This window comes from Bombina bombina, chromosome 5, assembly GCF_027579735.1.
Source record: "Bombina bombina isolate aBomBom1 chromosome 5, aBomBom1.pri, whole genome shotgun sequence".
NCBI classification, from domain to species: Eukaryota; Metazoa; Chordata; class Amphibia; order Anura; family Bombinatoridae; genus Bombina; species Bombina bombina.
In genome coordinates, this window is record NC_069503.1 from 986,415,840 (window position 1) to 986,443,156 (window position 27,317).

The following is a 27,317-nucleotide window of genomic DNA, read 5'->3' on the forward strand; positions in this document are numbered from 1 at the left end:
CTAGGATGGGCTAGTTGCCACCGGTTATATCCCTCTCTATGGTCAATCCGGGTTGAGGGTCTGCAAATTCGTGGGGAGCAAAGTATTATTTCACAGCTGCTCGTCAGTTGTTGGCATTAGAGACTTAAGCAATTCAATTCGACATGTTTTGCCCCTCACTCGGGGCTTTTTCAAGAATGAATTGCTAGGCTAGTATGTTGCGTTAAATAGGGGTGAGGTTCGTGTTCATAGGTTAATTGTTAAGGTGGGTGTTACCTTTTTCATTCAAGGTCTTAAGGTGGTATAATTCTTAGAAGATGTTTCTTAAGGAGGTATCCGGTTTTTATTGAAGGTGTAATTCATAATTCATCATTCAAAGGTTGTCCTGGGATAAATTAATATAACTATAAGCTCATATGTTTCAATTAGTTGTATGGATCAGTATACTTATTATAAGTGGAACTGTTCTAAGTTAAATAACGTTCCCTATCACTTAAGACTAGCTCGATTGAAGCAGGTTGCAAAAGTGTAGGAAATGAGGTAATCAAAAAAGTTTACCAATCTACATATCAGATTGTAAATGGTTGAATAAATAACATTTATTATACAGATAGCATTAACAAACACTTTTAAAATATATAAATACAATTGCTTATAAAATTGAATTAATGATTAAACTAAAATTGGACGTCCAATTGTTAAATAAAATGGATACTCAAACTTGGATTTGGTATAAGAAATCAATATAATTAACCTGCTATGATGCAGTTATAAGCATAGAGCACGCAAATATAAAGTGTTTAGGCGGTACCTTAAAAGTTTTTAGCGTCTCTCTCTACGTCTAGAAAGAGGACAGTTATGTGCCACAGTGTTGGTTCAAATGGATCCGGTTCTCATTAAATTGTGGTTAAAATATCACGCTGTCAATGCACTGATACTTTACGGATTCAATGTCTCTAAATCTTTTACTGGGCCCAGGTCGTCTTCCGGCGTAGGGGTGCTACTGCTTCGGTGATGCGGTCTGTATCCTGAAACAGCGCCTTTGTTAGATTCCGGCGTTGTAGCTCTGATCCGCCTGTTGTATACAGTAGAGGGCGGTTCTTCTAGGTGGGCCCCTGCCTTCTTGTTGTGACGCAAGTCCTAACGTAAAGCTCTTTTGTAGTTGGCCCTTATTGCCTAGTTATAGTGTAGCAAGTTTCCATGGACAGTGTCCAACTCTAGGATGGGCTAGTTGCCACCGGTTATATCCCTCTCTATGGTCAATCCGGGTTGACGGTCTGCAAATTCGTAGGGTGCACTGTATTATTTCACAGCTGCTTGTCAGTTGTTGGCATTAGATAGAGACATAAGCAATTCAATTTGACATGTTTCGCCTCTCACTCCGGGCTTTTTCAAGAATGAATGGCTAGGCTAGTAGGTTGCTTTAAATAGGGGTGAGGTTTGTGTTCATAGGTTAATTGTTAAGGTGGGTGTTACCTTTTTCATTCAAGGTCTTAAGGTGGTATAATTCTTAGAAGATGTTTCTTAAGGAGGTATCCGGTTTTTATTGAAGGTGTAATTCATAATTCATCATTCAAAGGTTGTCCTGGGATAAATTAATGTAACTATAAGCTCATATGTTTCAATCAGTTGTATGGATCAGTATACTTATTATAAGTGGAACTGTTCTAAGTTAAATAAAGTTCCCTATCACTTAAGACTAGCTTGATTGAAGCAGGTTGCAAAAGTGTAGGAAATGAGATAATCAAAAAAGTATACCAATCTACATATCAGATTGTAAATGGTTAAATAAATAACATTTATTATACAGATAGCATTAACAAACACTTTTAAAATATATAAATACAATTGCTTATAAAATTGAATTAATGATTAAACTAAAATTGGACATCCAATTGTTAAATAAAATGGATACTGAAACTTGGATTTGATATAAGAAATCAATATAATTAACCTGCTATGATGCAGTTATAAGCATAGAGCACGCAAATATAAAGTGTTTAGGCGGTACCTTAAAAGTTTTTAGTGCCTCTCTCTACATCAAGAGAGAGGACAGTTATATGCCACAGTGTTGTTTCGAAGAAAGGAGGGACAAGAGATAGGAATGGTCACAGACACTAACGGTATATTTAACATTAGTAAACATACGTTAAAAGAGGAAGAAAGAAAGGTCTTAAGCCTAGGACTGTCTTTTGCACCAACTTCCCATTTGAATAAATTTGAAACCCATATACACATACAGCAGTTCATAAGGAAATTAACATTAAAAAGGTATTTCCTTAAAAACCCTATAGAAGTTAACAGAAACCCGCCCACTACTGATACCTTTATACACACTGACCTTAAGAATAAATCAAAATTCTATCCAACAAATGATAAAGGAAAGAACGTTGAAACCTTCGAAAAACTGGTACTAAAAGATCTAGAGAGATTTGATAATAATAAACAAGTGTATACTAATCTAAATAAAGCTGAAAATAGAGCCCTGAAACAACTTAGAGAAAACAATCAGATTACCATAAAACCTGCGGACAAAAGGGGCGGGGTAGTGATAATGGACACATCCTACTATCTGTCCGAAGCCAATAGACTCCTCAGGGATGACACAACTTACAAAGTACTAGCTAGAGATCCAACTAGGGTAGACACAATCCTATTACGAAATATGCTTGATAAAGCACACACGCAGGGCATTCTTAATGGTAAAGAATACAACTATCTAAATCCACAATACCCAAAAACACCCATTTTCTATTTCCTCCCTAAAATACATAAAGACCTAAATAATCCCCCCGGTAGACCAATCATATCAGGAATAAACTCAGCAACATCAAATCTGTCCCAGTATATAGATAAGTATTTACAAAAATACGTCAAGACACTACCATCATACTTAAAGGGACAGTTCACCCCAAAACTTTCTCACCTTTAAATTATTCCCAATGATCCTTTTTACCTGCTAGAGTGTATTAAATTTGTTGCAAGTAGCTCCTTTACTCATATTTCAGCATTTGCAATAGCTGATTTAGCTTGTGGTTTCCCAACCTATACTGAAAGTTTTGATACTGGCGTATACGCTATTGACAAGCCTAAGTAAACACAGCTAGCAGAAGAGATTACACCCTCATTGGGGGCATGATAGTTAAGTAATAAAATGATAATTTTCCATTGTTCTCTCTATGTATTGAGCTTTGGTGTTCCAGACAAATATAAGATAAGGAAGCAAGTATGTGTACACCAAGTGATAACATAATGAGATCTGATATTACCTGAAGCTCAACCCATTGTAATAGGCTGTGGTTTCAAAGCACAAAACCAGCTACTTCAGATACACAAATAAACCCGAAAATGCAATTTCTCAAATATTTTATACTCTGCAGTTGGTATAACAAGTCATTTAAAATACATTTATGGAGATAGAGCAGGTGAATCTCCCCTGCAGGTATTCCAGAGGCGGTTCTTTTCGCGCCAGGTAGCTCTGTGAAGAGGAGAACTGCAGCCAGTTTTTTCTACATTGCCTGGGTAATTCTTCCTACAGCGTATACCACCAACGACGCTGAAAAAACTATCTGCCCGGAGCTAGGTTCTGAAGGCTGTATGAACAAAGCTCCCAATTAGGCTGAAAAGACCTTGAAAATCCCCCACCTCCCACATTGGGAGTACGGGGTAGACAGCCAACTCAGCTTATATTATTTTTTCTCTAGGCAGAACTGTTATTGATACACCACCCACCCCAAAAATCACACAGCCTGTCGCCAGCGTTTCCCTCCTCACCCACCAGTGCTGCGTGTGAGGGGGTGGCAAACGCAAGATCTTGTTGGCCCACTTGAACAGGCTCCCCCGGTCGATTGGCAGCGGGAGACACAAGCAAAGATAACTTATTGAAAAGTCAGAAATCCCAGCCATACTCCCAAATAATTACCTGAGAGTCTTGCCGCGGACCTGGTTCCTTGGCCGCTTGCCCCACCCACCGGTGCTGCGTGTGGGGGCGGGCGGTGCGGTGATCTTTGGAGTTGACGCTGTTGGGGTTGAGGCTGAGCCCTGTCACTTGCCGGAGGGAGGAGTGGTGCGGCTGCACGGAGCAGGCCCGGGAGAGGCCCGGGCTCCAGAACTGATTGGAGTGCAGTCAGGAGACGGAAGGTCCCCATAGAAAGTGTGGGGACTCATATATCTAAGAAGCCCGGGACAGCTGGCTTAGTGGATAGCCTAAAACATTGGGACATTACGCTGCTGGCGACAGAGGCTGTGAGCAACAAAGCGCAAGAGGGGTGAGTGGAACTTTTTTACAAAGAATATAGCTTGTACCTCCAGGGATGATATGTGATAGATAAAGGATCCTCAGTCTAAATCCTGCAGAACAGAACAGTATTAAAGTCTATGGGGGTCAAGGACTGTAGAAATCCTTACGAATGTTCATAAATTATATCACCATCATGTGAATAAGGACATATTGCAATGTTAAAATAATTCATAGATCCTTGGGAATAAAGACGCAGAAGCAAGGAGAGGGTGAAAGAAGAAAAAGAGGAGAATACTCTAAATAATCATGGAGACTTCCTCAGAATTACTATAGTTAAAATACTCCAGATTATCTGTTATTGTGCTCTTGTTTTTTTTCCCCTTTTCTTTTTCCTTCCTTTTTTTTTTTTGTTTTTTTCCTGATACTAACTTTAAAATTGTCCTGTATTATGAAGTTTCTGCTCATTTGCTTATGTATATTAGAGGACGGTATTGCTTAGTTATAACTGTAACATTGCTCCTTTTCTGTTTTTCCTGTTGTTTTCTGCTGGTTTTGTTTTTTCTTTTTTTCCTCCTCCCTAAAAAGGGTATGTAGATAAAAAAATTTCCTTCAGTAGCAAGATAAGGTTAGGAGTCAAAGAAAAATACACATAAATAATATAAATAATTGATTTAGGCCATACTTAATAATCCCCCAATTATTTACCCGCCCCGCAGTCATCCACCTGATTAAATCCTTATAATAATAAGGAGGAAGAGAGGAGAGAAAAGAGGAAGGGAAGGGAGATATAGGTGGCTAGGGAGGGGAGGGAAGGGGAAAGGGAGGATTGGATCTAAAAAAAAAAGAGAACTTAAAGTCTTGTGTTAACAGAATTTATTCCCACTGGCCGCCATCTCTTGATTAACTAAACCGGTTGTCACTTGGTTGCTTTATCACTTTAATGCACTTTCCTCACGAATTTTTTTTATTTTTATTTTTCTCAACAAGAACTCACTGTCATCACATGGGGCAATATACTGCACCTTAAAATCCACACAGCACGTTCACTTATTCCTTTTCTTTTTCTCTTTTTTTTTTTTTTTTTTTTTTTCTCTTCTTCTATCTCTCTCTTCCCTGTCTCACCCTTCTTTTTTTTCCCCCACCAAGACCACGACTTCCCCTCTTCCAAGGGGGGATCTTTTACACTTAATCACAGGACTCACACCCTTGCCCCTAATTAATGGATAAATATATCACCTCACCCACTATCACTACTAAGCACAATCAAGGCATGACGTCCAAGAATAGGGAACGTAAGAATAAGAATACAACAGAAATCACAGCAGAAAATCTGAGTGAAGTCACCACATTAAAAAACCCAAAAATTGTAGTATCACAAGAGAACCAGGATTTGGTAGCTAATATCCTTGAAGCAATCTCTCCTAAATTTGATATTCTAAAAAATGAACTGAAACATGATTTTTCTCTACTAACAACAGAAGTGAGACAATACTCTAGGAGACTTCAAGAAGTCGAGCAACGAATCTCAGATTTAGAAGACATAACAAACTCTCATATACCCCAGATTGAGGATACCCAGAGTGAAATTATAAAATTACAAGCAAAAATAGATGACTTAGAAAATAGGTCAAGAAGAAATAATCTTAGAATCATTGGATTCCCAGACCCTTTTAAGCAGGAAGACCTTATGAAAGTAATGACAGATATTCTACCTCAAATTCTTAAAATTCCAGAATCCCAGTCCTCTATTTTGATTGAAAGAGTCCACAGACTGGGGAGAGCTGCCGATAGTCCTAACACTACTTCTAAACCTCGACCAATTATTGCAAAATTTTTAAACTTTCAGGACAAAATATTATTTCTACAATATTATCGTAAAAACCAACCTATCATGTATAAGGGCAATAAAATCTTGCTTTTTCAGGACTTCTCTATAGAGACATCTCGAAAAAGGAGGGAGCTCTCCCCGGTCTGTGGAAAGATGCTTAAGGCAGGGTGGCAGGCCACTGTCATCTATCCTGCTAGACTTAAATTGTTATTAGGGGGTCAAATGTTTTTTTTTTACTCAGTTGAAGAGGCGGAGAAAAAATTAGTGGAACAGGGGATAAACTGATAAGCATCTCTCCTCATTCTGTCTTCTTTTTTATTTATCTCCTGTATATAAAGTATGTGGGTAAGAAATAACAAGTTTATAATGCAATGGAGAATGCATTCCCTGCTTCACTATATAGAACAGACTATGTATTTAATTTTTTATTTTTTTTTCCCCTCCTTTTTTTTTTTTTTTTTTTTTTTTCTCCTTCCTTCTCCTGTCTCTCTCTTTCTCCCTCTCCCCCCTTCCCCTGCCTTGCTATCCCTCCTTTGTAGGCCCCCGCTGATCTTCTTCTCTTCTCCTCCCTACCCCCCTCTCCTGTTCTTGGGAGGGGTGAGGGGGCTGGGTCTCCATGGACAATAGGTAAATGAATAACGCAATTAGAATAACGTCCTGGAACATAGGAGGTATAACCTCTCCAATTAAACGAAAAACGATCTTAGCTCACCTTAGGAAATTCGAAACATCTATAGCATTATTACAGGAGACACACCTAAACAGTGAAGAATCCCTGAAGTTAAGATTTTCATGGGTAGCGGAGGTAATATTTGCTCCATCATTAAAAAGAAAAAAAGGGGTTGCTATTCTATTGGGTAAAAAGATATCTTATCAGATAGTAGACACAATAATAGATATAGATAGCAGATATATAATATTAAAGTTGAAAATCTCTAATGTACTATACACCATCTGTAACCTTTACGCCCCGAATGTAATAGATCAACGATTTTGGGACTCCCTCCAAGCCAAAATGTTACAGGTAGCAGAAGGCTATGTAGTGATAGCGGGTGATTTTAATATGGCCCCCCGATGCCCCTTAGATAGATTTAGACACGGTAACACACAAAGAAAGACTAAAAAAGATAATCTAGAAGAAAAACTGTTTAACACTATCTTCCATAATCTTGCGGTAAGGGACGTGTGGAGAGCTCAAAACCCAGATTATAAAGGATACACATGTCATTCGAAGGCATCTAAATCTTTATCGAGAATAGATCTCTTCTTAGTAAACGACAAGTTGTATAATATAGGAGTTAAGGCAGCAATCATGGAAATATGTATCTCAGATCATGCCCCCATAACTTTAGATATTCCAACTCAAAAGAATCAATCAAGAGGGTCACGTTTCTTCTACCCAAAATACTTAACAAATAATCAGAAATATAAGAATTGGGTACAAAATAAAATGGAAGAATTTTTTAATTTAAATGAAGGTTCGGTGCCTAGTCTGCCAATTATCTGGGAAACGGCGAAGGCCGTGTTAAGGGGTGATATTATCTCTTATACCGCAAAAATAAAAAAAAAAGCACGTTTAAAGGAAAAACAATTATTAAATTCTGTTGTGAATGCATACAATAGATACCTGATCTCCCCACTAGAGGAATATTGGAAAAAATATGTCAAATTGAAAGAGGAACGAGATACTTTTATATTCTCACAAACAACGCAAATGGAATTAAAATATCAATCAAAGTTTTATAGATATGGTAACAAATCAGGCAGACTATTGTCTAAACTGGTAAAAAACTCCAAACAGTCCAACATAATTGAATGTCTACAGGTGGATGGGAATAGTCTCACCACAACGGAGGAAATTTCAGAATCTTTCTTGCAATACTATAAAGCCATATACTCCACCTCTATATCTAATACAGATGCACAAGACAAATTTTGGAAGGATACACCCATTACAAAGTGTGATACTGAGTTTAAAGCTAAATTAAACGCTCCAATAACCGAATTAGAAGTAAGGCAAACAATTAAAACATTAAAAACTGAGAAAGCCCCCGGTCCCGATGCAATTCCGAACGAATTTTATAAAAGCTTAGAAACAACAATTACTCCCCAGCTAACCAAACTTTTCAACTATTTCTTTTTAGAAGAGACTCAAATTCCACCAAACTTTGTGGAATCTTATACCACTTTAATACTCAAACCAGGAAAAAATCCACAACAAAGGGAATCATATAGACCTATAGCTTTATTAAATTCTGACTATAAAATATTTTCTTCTATTTTAGCTAAAAGATTACAGGGAGGGCTAGCTGAGATCATTCATAGTGATCAGGCTGGATTTCTATACAAACGCAGCTCAGCAGCTAAAATAAGACAACTTCTTCTGATTATTGACTATTTTAATAAATCAGAAAAAAGACTACCTCCGACCTACCCAGACGCAGCTATTTTAGCTATAGACGCTGAAAAAGCGTTTGATAGGGTCTATCATGAACATTTATTCGATACATTAGAACGATTTGGACTGGGGAATATATTTATCAACCTAGTTAAAAAAATCAGTCTACAAGCATCTACAAGTTTAATTACTAATGGGTTAGTATCTGACAAAATAAGATTAAAAAGAGGTACAAGGCAGGGGTGTCCGTTATCTCCCTTACTATTTGACTTGGCAATAGAGCCACTGGCTATTAAAATTAGACAACAAGTCTAGGGCATTAAAATTCTTAATAAGGAGGTTAAGATAGCCTTATATGCAGACGATCTTTTGGTCTACATCTCAAACACCCTAGTTAATATTCCAAAGTTATTGGAAATAATTGAGACATTTGGTTATTTTTCAGGCTACAAAATGAACAACATGAAATCAGAATTATTATGGCTAAGAATGAAGGAAAACTCCTATATAGATAACCCTTTCAAGGTAGTGACTAAAACGTTTAGATATCTGGGAATATGGATATCTATTCATCCTCAGGAATGGTACTCTCTGAATATATCACCAATTCTCCTACAAGCTACAACGCAGATGAGAAATTGGCAGAATTTACCACTTTCATTAACTGGACGTATCGCACTATTTAAAATGGTAATACTGCCTAAGATCTGCTACATATTGCAAAATATCCCTATTAGATTAAAATCATATGACTTTAAGAAATTTAGCACTGCATTGCGTAAATTTATATGGCAATCAAAAAAAACCAGAATATCCCTGCAAAGGTTATATCTTCCTAGGCAATTGGCAGGTCTGGCATTGCCTAATATATATCTCTATAATTTGTCGTTCCTAGGAAGAGTCGCAGCAGATTGGATTGCGGGAACAAATCATTTTTCAGATTATGACCTAGAAGCCCGTATAATATACCCTCTGTTGCCCACATCTATGCTTCACATCTCACTTCATTTGATCCCTAAGCAAGTGAAAATCTTCAAAACGATATATACGATAATTGCTGCCTGGAGAAAAATAGCCATACTGTTAGAAGTGGATATCAATATACCCAGATATCAAATTTTCCTAGGGAATTCCGAATTCCAAGAGGGATCTCAATCGGTAAAATTGCGACATTGGCATAATCAGGGACTAAAATTGGTTTCACAATTTCTTAATCCAGAGACAGGTAATATTAAATCATTCGAGGAACTGAAACACAATTTTAACCTGAGCAATCAGGATTTTTTTACCTTTCTCCAAGCTAGACATTATACTTTACAATTAGTAAATAAGTTCCCCTGGAAATGGACTTGGGGAAGATTGGAGAATTGGGTGACTTTGACCAGAGCAGGTTTGTTTTCCATATCACCCTGGTACACTCTTATGATTTCATATAAAGGAAATGTGAATTTAGAGAAAATAGCTCATAAATGGACAATACTTAGTAATATTAATATAGAGAGTGAATTACAAGTAGCTAGATCTATAAGATTAGCAAACGATGCTACAATTGCAGAAACTTGGAGGGAGTCCCATATAAAGTTATTATATCAAACGTATTTCACCCCCGACAAAGGCTACAGGTGGCATAACCTAAACTTCAATAAATGCCCAAAATGTAGCTTACCGGCAGCGGATTTAATTCATATGATATGGAATTGCCCTAGACTCAAACAATTTTGGTGTAAAACTGAATACCTGTTACTTAAAAGGATGAAGACTACATATATTAAACTTTCGCTGCCCATGATTATTTTCCTGTCGAACAACAATAGGGACTTCACCGACTCCAAAATAGTAAACTTAACTATTCTAGCAGCTAGAAATTTAATCTTTAGAAATTGGAAGGATAGATATAGCCCTACAATTACTGAGCTCAAGAATTATCTTAAAAAACAATGCCTAATCGAACAAAAAGCTACGGATCTATCCTCAGAACGAGAAATAATAGCGTTTTTCAGTAAATGGGCTAAATTTATCAGGATGTTCCCACCTTCTGAAATAGATCATCTAATTTATCCATTCAGAAATTCTGAATTGGTCTTGCTGGATGTTTGGTGAGGGGGGACTGGGGTTTGGAAGGGGGGGACAGGAGAAATCTTTTTCTAATTTTTTATTTCTTAATTAATTTTCCCCCTTTTTTTTTTCCTTTTCTTTTTTTTTTTTTGTATTGGTTTGTTAGTTTGGTTGTTTATGTGGTTGTCTAATTTATTTTCACTTTTTTTAGATTGTTATCATGAATGGCTTAGCAATTAATTAACTATATCTATAACCAGCTGAGTGAATTGAAATCAAAACTGCATGTAAACTACTCTGGTCAAGGATGACTCCCGAGAAAAATTGATCATTTATAATTCAGAGCTCTAGTTAAATTAAGATGAGGTAGATGTAATGAATTGCATGTAACATTTTTTTTCCCTGAAGAAAGAGGGAAGGAGAAGGGAGGAGGAAGAGGAAAGGAAAGGAAGGGAAGGGAAGGAAGAAGGGGGAAAAGAAAAAAAAAAGAGATGTTAGTTTGCTAGGATAATTGATTTATTTAGTTATGTTGATTGTTATCATGGTTGGCTTAGCAAGTATTCAATTGTAACCATAATTAACTGAGTTAACTGAAATAAAAAATGCATGCATATTGCTCTGGTCAAGGATGACCTTCGAGAAAAATTGATTATTTATAATTTAGAGCTTTAGTTTAAGATAAGGTAAATGAATAAATGGCATACAATAATTATTAATGATGCACTCCTTGGGAAAAATTGATGTAATGCTGATGTAAAATAAAAACAATATTGAAAAAGAGGTATAACTCATGGTTAAGGAACATCCTCCTTGGATGGTTCTCAAGGAATGTACATAATTCTAAAGACATGTCTGTTATACTGGTCATTTATGTTGCTTTTTCGATGTATGTCATATCGGCATGTTGCCATGAATCTCTTATGTATATGTACTGTTTTACTTATGACTTTACCTCAATAAAAAGCACTTTTGAAAAAAAATAAATAAAAAAAAAAAAATACATTTATGGAAAAACAATTTTACAGTGTACTGTCCCTTTAAGAGACTCCACACAGGTTCTCCAAATACTCGAAAATATTAAAATTGAAGGTGACATTATACCACGTGTGATGTCACATCTTTATACACCACGATTGAACATACGTTAGGGTTGGAAGCAGTATCAAGCTATTTAAGACAAGACAAAGAGATAGGCACAGAGCAAATGAACTTTATCCTTGATAGTATAAGGTTCATTTTGGATAATAATATATTCTCTTTCAATGGAAAAATGTACGTTCAAATCAAAGGAACAGCCATGGGCACCAGATTTGCACCAAGCTACGCCAATCTCTTCATGGGCTATTGGGAAACAGAATTCCTAGGAGGGAATAGCTTGGTGCAACATCTGGTGTCCTATAAGAGATATATAGATGACATTTTGATCATCTGGAAAGGGAGTGAAGGGGACCTACTTAATTTCTTTGAAGATATGAACAACAATAGTAAAGGGTTGAAATTTACCTATGAACTTAGTAAAACGAATATATCATTTTTAGATTTAGACATAAACATAGATTCCAGTACTGTTAATACAAAAACCTTTTTTAAAAAAGTGGACTCAAATAATTTTATACACGCGAAAAGTTGCCACCTAACAAAATGGAAGGATAACATACCAAAGTCACAGTTTCTCAGAATCAGAAAAAACTGTTCAAGACTAGTAGACTATGAGGAACAAGCGCTAATACTCAGTAAAAGGTTCTTTGATAGAGGTTATGACGAAAGAACCATCAAGAAAAACAGAGAAGAAGCTAAAGTTATTGAAAGAACGACCCGCACAAAATATAAAGAGAAACCACTCCCTGCTACCACACATAACATACTAGAGAATGACTTAATTGTCCCATTTATCACAAATTATAATGGACAACATAAGGTAGTGGAAAAAATAATAAAGAAACAATGGCACTTTGTCAGGGAAGACCCTATCATAGGAGACAAATTACCCATCAAACCAAAGTTCATCTACAGACGCTCTGATAACCTCAAAACCATACTAGCACCTAGCGAATTCAAAAATAAGAACACACAGACTGTACAGAGAGACCTAATGGGTAACAAAGTGAATGTTTTTTTTCCCTTGCAACTGATGTAAATCTTGCCATTTCAGTTTGAAAACTAAAGAATATGTATCTAGCAGCACAAATGAGCAATTTAAAATCAAAGACACTATAAGGTGTACAGATAAAGGAATAATTTACCTTATACAGTGCAGTTGCAACAAACAATATTTAGGGGAAACAACAAGAACACTCAGGGAAAGAATAAGAGAGCATCTTTGGCAGATTGAAAAAGGGAACAAAGAAACTCATCTATATCAACACTTCAGAGAAATACATAATAACCGACTAAAAGACTTTACTTTCTGGGGTATTTTAAAAGTAAAACCTAACTGGAGGGGAGGGAACTACGAAAATAAAATACTTAAGAAAGAAGCACAACTAATCTATAGGATGAAAACCCTCCATCCCTTGGGTCTCAACTCAGAAATAGATGTAACCCCATTCATGTATGATTGAGTTCACTTGTCACCTCAATCTGTAGATATTCATCAGTTACAATCTTGCCTACACCTAGACATACATACCCCATAAATTCAATTATCACCTATATTAACTCTCACACTCACATACACCTTATCAACTTTTATATGAATGATTAGAATTTCCGCCAAAACCTGATAGGAAATTATACTTCTATACCCGCCATAGATGATATACAAAAGTATGGAGTTGCAACAAAAAGTGCACCCCAAAATATCTAGTGTTACTTGAAGGACAAATTATGTTTCTACTATGTGTTTAACATATCAAACATTTTTACTATAGTTCCTTGCTGCACTACTATACTATGCGAATGGGAAATAAACATTTATACAATCTGTCTAGATTTACTTGAAAGGACATACTCCGTTTTGACTATGTGTTTAACTTTTTTGACTATGTGTTTAATTTTTTTTAAAAACTTTAACTGTGCTTCCATGCTGCTATATTATGTGAAACATTCACATAAGAGTGTAACTATATGTTGCATTAAGACATTAAGTGAATGCTAAAGAACACTTAACATTAACATACTTATGAACTTCAAACATAATGAAGGATCATATTTATGGGATAAACTACGGCACAGAAAAATATTGTATCAAATTAAGTGGCATGAAGTCAATACTTATATATAAGAAGATACTCTAATGAACTTTGAATGATGAATTATGAATTACACCTTCAATAAAAACCGTATACCTCCTTAAGAAACATCTTCTAAGAATTATACCACCTTAAGACCTTGAATGAAAAAGGTAACACCCACCTTAACAATTAACCTATGAACATGAACCTCACCCCTATTTAAAGCAACATACTAGCCTAGCAATTCATTCTTGAAAAAGCCCAGAGTGAGGGGCAAAACATGTCGAATTGAATTGCTTAAGTCTCTATCTAATGCCAACAACTGAAGAGCAGCTGTGAAATAATACAGTACACCCTACAAATTTGCAGACCCTCAACCCGGATTGACCATAGAGAGGGATATAACCGGTGGCAACTAGCCCATCCTAGAGTTGGACACTGTCCATGGAAACTTGCTACACTATAACCAGGCAATAAGGGCCAACTACAAAAGAGCTTGACGTTAGGACTTGCGTCACAACAAGAAGGCAGGGGCCCACCTAGAAGAACCACCCTCTACTGTATACAACAGGCAGATCAGAGCTGCAACGCCGGAATCTAACAAATGCGCTGTTTCAGGATACAGACCGCATCACCGAAGTAGTAGCACCCCTACGCCGGAAGACGACCTGGGCCCAGGAAAAGATTTAGAGACATTGAATCCGTAAAGTATCAGTGCATTGACAGCGTGATATTTTAACCACAATTAAATGAGAACTGGATCCATTCGAACCAACACTGTGGCACATAACTGTCCTCTCTCTAGACATAGAGAGAGGCACTAAAAACTTTTAAGGTACCGCCTAAACACTTTATATTTGCGGGCTCTATGCTTATAACTGCATCATAGCAGGTTAATTATATTGATTTCTTATATCAAATCCAATTTTCAGTATCCATTTTATTTAACAATTGAACGTCCAATTTTAGTTTAATCATTAATTCAATTTTATAAGCAATTGTATTTATATATTTTAAAAGTGTTTGTTAATGCTATCTGTATAATAAATGTTATTTATTTAACCATTTACAATCTGATATGTAGATTGGTATACTTTTTTGATTACCTAATTTCCTACACTTTTGCAACCTGCTTCAATCGAGCTAGTCTTAAGTGATAGGGAACTTTATTTAACTTAGAACAGTTCCACTTATAATAAGTATACTGATCCATACAACTGATTGAAACATATGAGCTTATAGTTATATTAATTTATCCCAGGACAACCTACACATACTTAACCCATTATCTCTTACACCTAAAAAAAAAAAAAAAAAAAAAGGGTCTTCTAAAAACATTTAATACTCGTATTTATTTTAATATTTATATTATTACTTCCTTCACATTACTATCAAGGGGTTTGTATAGAAATTAAAAATAATAATATATAGAATTTTTATTATTTATTATCTATTATTTTTTAATAAATCAACACTCACTAACCCTTAGGCTTCCTAGCGCCAGTACTACCTTGCCTGTTTCAAAGCCCCTCTTGTAAACCTCATTTCTCAAGGTTCACTTGGGGTGGATGCCAGAGGATCAGCAGGGGGGGGCCTTCCATGAACTCCCCCCCCCAAGACAGAGGCGTATAAAATAGTGTAGATGGGGGAATTACAGTACATCTGGCTTTACCCACAGCCGCTTGGGTAATGTCCATTTTACCAGGTAATACTAGGATTACCCAGATTTCTGACTTTACCTGTAACATATATATATATATATATATAATTTATATGGCTTACTACTGAGTTACCTCTTCGAGTGGGCGAGTGGGGGACCTAAACATTTTTTTCAGTAGGTCTGCTACTGGAAGCATGCATATGGGTAAGCCATATAAAAATGAAATAGTGTTCTTTTTCCCACTTAAGACTCATAGTAAAGTTGTACAGCTCCCCATCACCCATCATTGTTCTTTTTTAACCATTTCATTGCTATGCAATCTGTTGCAATTCTCTAGCAGCATAAATCTTAAACATTATCATTAACACTAAGCTCTGAAGTACTTCTAAAGACGCATTAGCAGGATCAGACTTTCACTTTGTCTTGGGTGTTGGAACATAAAGCATCTAGTTAAAATTTCCATTACGTGTATCATTTACAAACTGTACTCTCAAATGCCAAAACATTTCTCTTGCTTTCTGCATTAGATAGTAAACCACATGTGACTAATTCATCTCCATTAAAGGGATATGAAACTCAATTTTTTTTTCTTTTATTCTTCATACAGAGCATACAATTTTAAACACCTTTCCAATTTACTTGTATTATCTCATTTGCTTTGTTCCTTTGGTATCCTTTGCTGAAAAGCATACCTAAGTAAGTATATATGTAGCAGGATTATGCTTGTGAATCTTATCTTTTTATATGCATACATATATTTTATATACTATTTGTTTTGCGGAGGATAAACACACAGTTATATGCAAACAATAGTGCAATAAAAACTGTAACAAATGTATGTCCTTTTAAAAACTAAAACATACAATATATTAAAATTAATCAATCATAATTCATGAATCATAATTATCAGCTGTGTCATATCACAGGTGAGGGTCGCACGTGCAAAACCAATCTTTTACTCTATCGTGTTAGAGTTGCTAAGCACCATACTCTGAAATGCAAATTTTCCTTTGCTTGAAGGTAAATGAAAATAGGGGAAGGGTTACTTATAACCTTATAAAATGATTGTGCAGTTACACATTACCAATATGTGTAACCCTTTTCCAAGAGTTAAACACATTGGGCTTTTTTCAGTGACGTGTGGTGAGGTCAGAGGCTGGTGAGGCACTAGATATGATACGCCAGAGAAACACATATACCGCGGGCCGCAAGTACCCCCAACAGGACAGGTTTTAATTATAGCTAAACCAGTGCATAGATGAAATAATTAGCTGATGAGTGAGAACAAGTTAGTAACCATGGTGTTACTGATCAGCTGATTATTTCACCTGTGCACTGGTTCAGCTATAATAAAAACCTTGTCTGTTGGGGGTACCTGAGGACCACAGTTAAGATTCATTGCACTAAAGCACTTGAATACAATATATACATAAATACCTAAGTCAGCATGTTAACTAATTAAAGGCTTAGTACACTGACACAACAAAAAAAGTCTCCAAGTATAATAATATCAGACTTGTTGTCAGTGGCAATGCTCTAGATGGAATAAGGAATTACTCACTGGTAACTAGTGAATTTAGTTGTGCTGTCATACTTAGGCCTTGGGAAATATGCTGCTCAAAGCCTTGTGTACTCAACAATGAACTCCGTACACATTTTCAATACTTCAAAATATGTAAATACTCCAGGATTAAGCAATTTTCTGCAGTTATGCCAATCTATTTATAAGTAGCACAATGGTTATTTATTATGGTTATCAGTACATGCACTGTGCATTTTGTGACCTTCAGCTGCTCCCTCCATATAGACAGCAGATAGTAGCCCAGTGGTGGAGTCAGTTCAGGGCATGATAACAAAGTAACAGTCAAACAATTCAACAGAGAGCTGGGCAGCCAAGGGTTCAAGTTCTACATTTAGTTCCCCCATGCCACTTTTTCTCTCAAATATTTAACGGTTTAACTCTAAGACTAAAAAACGTCCTATCTGGTAACCAATGCGTTAAGCTGTCTGCCTTACACTCTAAGCAACCAGGCTGCTAAACATTAATCAATGCACAGGATACAAACATAATTATTCTGAGGACAATAAACTTTATGATCCAATGACCTAAAAAGAGATCTCACTGACTTTGTTTTCTTACAACATTGCTATGATTCACTTTACCCATAATAAGAAACCGACTCCTAAGGTCAATACTTTAGCATACAGTCCCTGAGCAGCAGATCACCCCTTTCCGTTTGCAGTAGACTCCATGTCCACAGTGATCTTTTACTCTCTGTCCCAGACTCGAGTATTCACGCTGCACCAATAAGAATACTCCCAAAACCAAGGAACCAAGGGTAATGTGCTACAATCCTAGTCACCCATGGTATACAAGCTGCCGTCCTGAGTGCAAACACACACTAGTTGCCACGAGACTCGGGGACTGACAGTCACTGTCTGACTGTCTCATTCACCACAATGACACGCAGTCAGTGTCAGTCACACGTGAGTCGGCTCAGAAGCAGCTTCCTCCTGCTTCTTCAGTTAGATCCCGCCAGCACCAATATCAGTCCGATGTTACTCACGTCGTCCACACCCAGCACGCTTCCCCGGAAGTGCTGATAGCTGATTGGCTGATTGGCTGATTGATTAGCTCCATCATAGAGGCGGTTGGAGCATGTATGGGCCTGCAAGAGATACCACTGGGTGGCGCTAGCTAATAGCGAGCTATTAACACTATCAAGCATCAATGTTGCGCAATCAATAGAGGGCAGCGGAACGGCTCACTGCCTCTCCTTAATTGCGCTACATGGATGGGGATCGGATCGCTCGCTGGCGGAGGGAGATGGGTTGTGGGGGGTACCTGGGGGGGCGTGGTCACAAAAAGTCAATCCACAAACCACTCAACTTTATTTTTTTATTAATTAATAAAAACTTTTTTTTCTTCTGATTTGACAGGGGCGCTGCCTCCCCTGCCTCCTATCACTGGACGTCACTGGCTTTTTTACAAGTGGTGTGCTATTGTTTGCACGAGTAGCGATTAGCAATATCACGACTGCGCTACCTTGCACACACATTGCAAGTTGAAAGTAAATGAGTTCACTCAAGCACAAATGAAGTTTGCGGTCGTTGGGTTAGCGTAACTGAATACTTTGTGGAAAGGCTAAGTGTTAAAAATACAAATTGCATTTAACCAAACAGAAATACATTTAAATAAATACACTATCTGATAAAACATATTCATATAAATATTTTTTTTTATATAAGGGTTAAAAGGTATATGGTATATGACAAGGTATTTGAATGTAAAGGGCTATATTGTACACATATATGTCTAAATATGTTTATTGGTGTATGTATATATGAATATATTTGTGTGTGTATATATATATAGTTGTATATGTATATACAGGGCTTGAAATTTCTAGTGATCCACTGGATGACTTAGAAATTGCAGCGAGTGACTTAGAAATTTGACTTTTTCCTATCTTTAACATTAAGTGGACTAGTAACTTTTTCCCTTGGGCTAGTGGCTTTTAAACCCTGACTAGTAAACCATAGTAGTATGTTTCCACCCCTGTGTATATACATACATATTTCATATTTAAACATATAAACAAACACACACACACACTCACACACATACACATACACATACATACATACATACATACATACATATACATCGATAGATAGATAGATAGATAGATAGATAGATAGACACACCACACACACACACTTAAAATTAGGGGGAGGTAAAAAGTAAGTTTAAAATACTCCACTAGGCACTAAATATAGAGAAAATAACTCATTGTGTAGTTCATTAATAAATCTAGACAGACCAGAAAAAAAGGGATTCTCTCTCTCTCTTTCTCTCTCTCTCTCTATCTCTCTCTCTCTCTCTCTCCCTCTCTCTCTCTCTCTCTCTCTCTCTCTCTCTTTCCTTCTCTCTCTTTCCTTCTCTTTCTCTTTCTCTCTCTGTCTCTCTCTCTCTCTCTCTCTCTCTCTCTCTCTCCATAACTGTGTGTGTATATATATATATAATATATAATATATATATAATTTGCTTCTTTCTCTTGGTATCCTTAGTTGAAAAGCATATCTAGGCTCAGGAGCGTGGAGCTAGCTGCTTATTGGTGGCTGAACTTGTATGCCCATTTTCATTGGCTTACAATTTTTTTCCACTAGCTCCCAGGAGTGCATTGCTGCTTCTTCAATAAAAGATACCAAGAGGGTGAAGCAAAATTGATAACAGAAGAAAATTTGAATGTTGTTTAAAAAAGTATAATCTATCTGAATCATGAAAGAAAAATGTGGGGTTTTATGTTGCTTTAATAGCACGCCCATTGTAAGCTAGGAGCAATAATGTAAAAATCATTAAAGAATGCAATGTTTGGAAAAGGATTTCCCTTTAAATGAAAGATATGTTACTTAAAGGGACATGAAACCCCAAAACATTATTTCATGATTCAGATAGAGAAACCAATTTTTAACAACTTTCTAATTTAATTCTATTATCTAATGTGTTTCATTCTCTTTGTATCATTTATTGAAGGAGAAGCAATGCACTACTGGTTTCTAACTGAACACATGAGTGAGCCAATGACAATCAGTATATATATATGCAGCCACCAATCAGCAGCGAGAACCTAGGTTCTTTGCTGCTCCTGAGCTTGCCTAGATAAATCTTTCAGCGAATGATAACAAGAGAAGAAAGCAAATTAACCCCTTAAGGACCAGCGACGTACCCTGTATGTCGCTGGCCTTTTTTTGGGACTTAATTGTTTTATAGCGCAGTCTTGCCACCAGCGTTGAGACTGCTCTATTCCACAAAGCCTTCTGGAGGGAGGGCATTAATAGCGTGTTCTTGCTAGACTTGTGCTATTATGTCCTGAAAAAACACTTAACGACCAGTGACATACAGGGTACATTGTGGTCATTAAGGGGTTAAATAATATAAGTAAATTAGAAAGTTGTTTAAAATTGCATCATCTATCCGAATCATGAAAGAAACATTTTGGGTTTCATGTCCCTTTAAAGGACCAGTAAATACAGTAGATTTGCATAATCAAAAAATGCATAGTAAAAAAAAATTCAATAGCACTTAGTCTGAACTTGAAATGAGTAGTAGATTTTTTTTCTGACAAAGTTATGTCTATTTCTGGTGAAATGCTTGTGCAATGCCGCCCCCTGCAGATTGTCAGCCAATCGGCCGCTAGCAGGGGGTGTCAATCAAGCCAATCGTATCCGATCAGGATGATTGCAGTCCGCCACCCGTTTAGGAGCAGCAATCTTACGACCGCTTCTTCTTAATTTTTGTTAAGGCTCGCTCGGAAACTCCTGCATTTGCAGCATGTTAAATTGCGCCTTTGTATTTTGAAGACATTTTAAACCAACCATACCTCAGTAATTTTTATCGGAAGACCTTCATTTGTATTTTCTGCTATTGATACTGGTGGAGGTGCTTTCCAAAGGTTTTCTTTTACTGTGATGACCACCTTTACTGTATCACTAAAGGAATGTTCTGCCAAATCAGACACCTCGACAACCAGTTCATACCGGTTCAACTTTGTTACGTCCAAAATTACACTTCCTGAAATAAAAAGATAAGTATAAAATCATAAGTACGCTGCATTGCAACTGTCAGTACTAACATTATCAAATTGATCTTCTATCAAATGATTACATTTTTAGCTAACTAGCCAAGCATGGTTTATATATTTTCATAAGAACATATATGTAGCATGAAAATACATTATTGTCACAATTACGAGAAAATATTTTGGCTTGAGTGTTCTTGAAAGTGTGTGTTTCAATTGCTTCTATGGAATGCAAGTTTAATTGCCAACAAATCACTTAAAGACAGAGACCACACACATGAGTTACATGTTTTGCATTTATATCAAGAGCACACTTGGATACAATTGTTTTTGCAGCAATTCCTGAAAGCAGTCAAACAACCGCTCTTATCTGTCATTCAACTGTTTATAGGTAGACAAAACACAAAGAGGTTGACCAAAAAAAGCTAACTCCTTGTGACAATTTAACCCTAATGAAAGATCCTCTCTCCTATTCTACTGCCTGAAGACCCAGCCCTATTTAACCCTAACCATGACCTCCCTATAATATACATGATGCTGCCCAGCAAATAAACCTAAATGTGCTGCCCCTAATGTCCCTCCCTACACAGATGTGATGTCTGACACAATTACTTCAACTATAGTTAAACCTTATTTTAACCCCCTACCACTACTTTCTTAAATTTTACCCCATTGCAACCCCCTTATCTCTGAATATCCTCCATTGATAACATCCCATTAATTGTAATCACCTATGCTACTTCCCACTAGGAACACCACACACACACACTTAATCCAGCGCTACGGAATTTGGCGGCGCTATACAAATAAATGATAAAAATTATTTACCCCTCAGTTCTGGAGGTCATATCCAGAAGGGACTTTCTAAAACTGAGGCTGTAAGTACTGTTTACAAAAAGAGCAATTTCAGAACAAGATGTCTTGATCTCAAGTTGAAGAGTAGTAGGTTCAGTAGTAGGTTCAGTAGTAGGTTCAGTAGTAGGTTCAGGAGTAACTTGTAATATAACTTCTTCACAGAAAGGGAGATTAATTCATGGAATAAACTTCATTAGAGGTGGTAATGACAAAAACTGTGAGGGACGAATGCCTGGGATAAGCATAAGGCTATCATAATTCTACGGACTAAATAAGTAATACTTTTAGGACATTTTTAGTCAGACATTTTGGGCCTATTATTCTTATCTGTCTTGAAAATCTATTTTTTTATATTTTACATATTGGTAAACCCTCTCTAAACAATTCACCTGGCAAAAAATAACTTTTATTTCCATTCTCGCACCCAGAAGCCAGTATAGACCCCTCATGCAACTTTAAATCCAATAACAATTTAGTAAGGTGATCACAGTATCAAAAATGGTCACCTGGCTATTTTCAATCACCTAGATTACAAGTTTTGCGCTATAGAGGTTGCGAATTGAACGCAACAAAAGTTGCGTTATTTCACCCTCTATAGCGCTGCCATTACAAGTTTTGAAAAAGCCGCCTTGTGCGTGTGATATGGTTGCGATGAGCTCCATACCACACAAAATACAAGCACTGCTTTGACATGCTCGTGCACGCTTTCCCCATAGACATGGGGAGAGAGTGTTAGAAAAAAATGAAGAGGACCTCCATGTCGGATCGATGGAGCTCCGCCTTGGACCTCCGCCTCCGCGCATCGACCGCTCCGCCTCCGCAGGGATGAAGAAGATGCTGGTCCCTCGATAGATGAAGATGGATCCGCCTGGATGAAGATGGAGTCGCTGGGATGAAGATCATTCAAGCTGGACTTTAGCTTTAACTGTGAGTACCTAAAGAGGAGTTAGTGTTAGGTTTTTTAAGGTTTTTTGGGGTGGGTTTTCTTTTTTAGATTAGGGCTATTGGGCAATCTTAAATAGCTGAATGCCCTTTTAAGGGAAGTAAAAGAGCTGAATGCCCTTTTAAGGGCAATGCCCATACAAATGCCCTTTTAAGGGCAATGGGTAGATCAGGTTTTTTTTAGAGTTAGGTTTTTTTATTTTGGGGGGTTGGTTGGGTGGTGGGATTTACTGTTGGGGGGTCTTTGTATTTTTTTTTTACAGAAAAAAGAGCTGATTTCATTAGGGCAATGCCCCACTAAAGGCCATTTTAAGGGCTATTGGTAGTTTATTGTAGGCTAGGGGGTGTTTTTATTTTGGGGGGCTTCTTTATTTTTATAGGGCTATTAGGTGTAATTGTTTTTATTTTGGATAATTTCGTGTGTTTTTTTATAATTTAGTGTTTGTTATTTTTTGTACTTTAGTATTTTTTTAGTTTTTGTAATTTAGTATTTATTATTTCTTGTAATTGTAGCTTTAATTTTTTTAGTATAGTTAGTTTTTTTTAATGAGTAATTTAATTAATTTAATTTGTAGTTGTTTTAATTTTAGTCTAATAGTTAGGTTAGGTTAATTTATAGTTTAAACTTAGGTTTTTTCATTTCCAAGGTAAGTTTTTATTTATTTTAAGTTTTTATTTAAAGTTAGTGGGTTGTTAGGTTTAAGGGTTAATAGTTTAATTTAGTTTTTGCGATGTGGGGGGCTGGCGGTTTAGGGGTTCATAGGTTTATTTAGTGGTAGTGATGTGGGAGGCCAGAGGTTTAGGGGTTAATAACTTTATTTAGTGGCGGCGATGTCGGGGAGCAGAGTAATAGGGGTTAATATCTTTATTATAGTGTGGGCGATGTTGGAGTGCGGGGGAGTAGGGGATAATAACTTTAGTATAGTGGCGACGATGTCGGGGAGCGGCGGAATCGGGGTTAATAAATTGTATTAGTGGCGGCGATGTCGGGAGCAGCTGATTAGGGGTTAATAGGTAGTTTATGGGTGTTAGTTTACTTTGTAACACTTTAGTTATGAGTTTTGTGTAACAGTTTTGTTGCGTAAAACTCATAACTACTGCTTTCAGATTGCGTAACGGATCTTGTCGGTATAGGGTATAACGCAAGTTTTTAGCCTCACCGCAAAACTCGTAGAGGCAGCGCTATGGGAATCCCATGAAAAAACATATTTTTTTCAAGTGCCGGACTGACGTTGTGTTACAGGCTAAAAGGCTTGCGGTACAGCTATACCGACAAGACTCGTAATTAGGGATGGGCGAATGTGCAAATTTTCTAATTTCGAATGTAGAACGAATGTTATTACCGAAATTCGAATTCTAAATTCGAATGTCGATAAGAACGAATATTCTTAAAAATTCGAAAATCGAATGTTATTTACAGTTTTCGAATATAAATTCGAATTTTTCGAATTTGAATATAAATTCGAATTTTTCGAATTCGAATATTGCATAATTCGAATATTACATTTAAAAGCATTAGAAATACTATTACAATCTAAATTCGAATTTTTCAAATTCGAATACACGTATTGCATAATTCGAATATTACATTTAAAGAAAAAGCATTAGAAATACTATTACAATCTGAATTCAAATTTTTCGAATTCGAATACACGTATTGCATAATTCGAATATTACATTTAAAGAAAAAGCATTAGAAATACTATTACAATCTAAATTCAAATTTTTCGAATTCGAATATTGCATAATTCGAATATTACATTTAAAGAAAAAGCATTAGAAATACTATTACAATCTAAATTCGAATTTTTCGAATTCGAATATTGCATAATTCGAATATTACATTTAAAGAAAAAGCATTAGAAATACTATTACAATCTAAATTCGAATTTTTCGAATTCGAATATTGCATAATTCGAATATTACATTTAAAGAAAAAGCATTTGAAATACTATTACAATCTAAATTCAAATTTTTCGAATTCGAATATTGCATAATTTGAATATTACATTTAAAGAAAAAGCATTAGAAATACTATCACAATCTAAATTCGAATTTTTCGAATTTGAATATTTTCGAATGTAATCGTAAAATTCGAAACCGAATATTCGAAAATCGAATGTTAGAATGTTTTGTAAACATTCAAAATTCGATTCGAACGAATGAATGTGTTAAAATTCGTGCCGTTTTTCGAATGTTGCGAAACATTCGCCCATCCCTACTCGTAATGGCTGCATTGCTGTTTTAATGCTGAAATAGTCATTTTTTCAGCGTTAAAACACGAGCGCTAAACTCGTAATCTCGGTGAATGTTATTTACAAAAATCATAACAAAAATATATATATCTCTTAAAAAATGTTTGCAGCCTTCTCATCTGCAATAAAATATAAATATAAAAGTTGTAAATTCTGAATCTGCTGGTGCTGCTGATAAAAAAGGTATATTATTTAAGTGCATTACCATTTACATGATCAGGTCAGTGGTGTTTTGAGTTAATGTGCTACAATATGGAAACTTCTATAGTATCAGTACCAGTGTTATATAAGTTGTGGTCGGAAACCCCCTGCTGGATGGTCAATAGCCAATTTTAATTATTGAGCATACAGCTCTTTATCACAACATAACACTAGTGTGAGCATGGTCAGGCTTCTAAAATTAAATCTCTATGAGAATCCTGGTGTCACTAGATTCCATTATTGTAAGTTGCATTGGATCTAGCCTATGAACTTGTACTAATAAAATAACCTAAGGAAAATAAATTTAGAAAGCAATAACTTATGTTAACTCCTTGGCTGCCAAAGACAGACGTTTATAAAGTTTTATCACATTTGGTCTTAAATTTTAATTTAATTCAGAAGAAATGTTCACAATCGCTTCAATGTGTATAACAATGAAGAAATTAAATTTTAAAATGACAAACTTCAGTGTGATCCTCTTTTATAATGTTTATGGATTTTATTTATGCATTTAAAGGGACACTCAAGTCACAATTAAACTTTAATGATTCAGATAGAGCATGCCATTTTAAACAACCATCCAATTTACTTCCATTAACAAAATGTGCAGAGTCCTTTTATATTTACACTTTTTGAGTCACCAGCTCCTACTGAGCATGTGCAAGAAGTCACAGAATATACGTATATGCATTTGTGATTGCCTGATGGCTGTCACATGATGCAAAAGGAGTGGAAATAATCTTAACATAACTTTGAAATTTGTCAGTCCAAACTTCAAATGAGTAGTAGATTTTTTTTCTAAGTTATATTGCATTGTCTTTTATAATGCATTTGTTAATTATGGGAATTCGCTGCTTGTTAAATTTGCCCCAATGTCATTAATAAGATGTTGCAATACAACAGACATTTATGTAGATGGTTGAAGATACACATTTTTAACAAATTGAATAAACTGTGCATAAGTTTGATCCTTTGTACTTTGTTATGAATAAACCAATAGATAGAAGTTCCTTTTTATTCAAAACACAAGCTCTGTGATGCACTGGATTCAAAATGATCATGCTGACGCACATAAACACTAATATTTTAGGACTAAGCAAGAAAATACAGCAATTATCCCTTGCTGACCTTAATCTTTTCCATTTTGCAAACATCCAATTTATTAAATGTAACCCGGAAAATAAAAATGCAGACAGGCATATTATGATAAAATGTTATCAACAAATGTTAATCAAATGAAATACTGTATATGAAAAAGAAATATTAATTAAATAATGTAAATATATTAGATATTCAAGATTTATTTAAATATTTATTTATATAATTTATTTGTAAGGATGTTTTGGGGTGTTTCTTTATGGGAATTTTTTTATTATATATATTAGGCCAGACTACAAGATGAGTACTAATTAACGATCCCACTCGAGTGTTAACTCCACTAGAAGTTCACTTTTTGCGCTCGTCGGATTGCGCTGATATTATGAGTTGAAAGTAAACTGTTTTCGATCGCGCGCTAACCCTACTCACGTGCAAACCCGATCCCATATTCTCATGTGTGCTAGTCCGACATGAAAATTTCAATATTTCACATTCCAAAAGAGCAATCAGCTCTTTTGCTGCACATTAAAATAAAAAAGCCCTAATCTAAAAAAAAACCCACTAACAATAAACTACCAATAGCCCTTAAAAGGACCTTTCGTAGGGCATTGCCCTAAAGCGATCAGCTCCTTTAACCTAAATAAAGTACTAATTACCCCCTAAAAGTAACCCCCCCACACCCTCACACACACACAAAATAAAAACCTAAGTCTAAAAAACTTTGTCTTGGGTACCTTGCATTCAATCTTCAGTATGTGGCGGCAACCGCATGAAGAGTATCCTCCATGCCGGTCCTGCTCCGCGACCACCGGTCCTGCTCCGCAATCGCCGGTCCTGCTCCGCGATCGCCGGGCCTGCTCCATGGTCACCTCTGCTCCGTGCAGCATTCCCTCCGGATGAAGATAGAAGATGTCCCCGTGCTGGATTAAGATGTCGCCTCCTGGAATAAGACCTTCACCACCAAACTTCAAGAACCGTGAGTACCTATTTCGGGGATTAAACTTATGTTTGTTTGTTTTTTTTGGTTTGTTTTTTTTAGATTAGGGATTTT

At 36.2% G+C, this 27,317-nt stretch overlaps 1 protein-coding gene across 1 annotated transcript in view; it reads right to left on the reverse strand.

The window, feature by feature from the left end:
* The window catches only part of CDH17 (cadherin 17), a 182,832-nt gene that overhangs the window by 70,789 nt on the left and 84,726 nt on the right, over window positions 1-27,317 (reverse strand). The window contains exon 7 of the mRNA XM_053715204.1: window positions 20,718-20,908. Within this exon, the coding sequence (XP_053571179.1) occupies window positions 20,718-20,908 (191 nt within the window). The remainder of the gene's footprint in view (window positions 1-20,717; window positions 20,909-27,317) is intronic.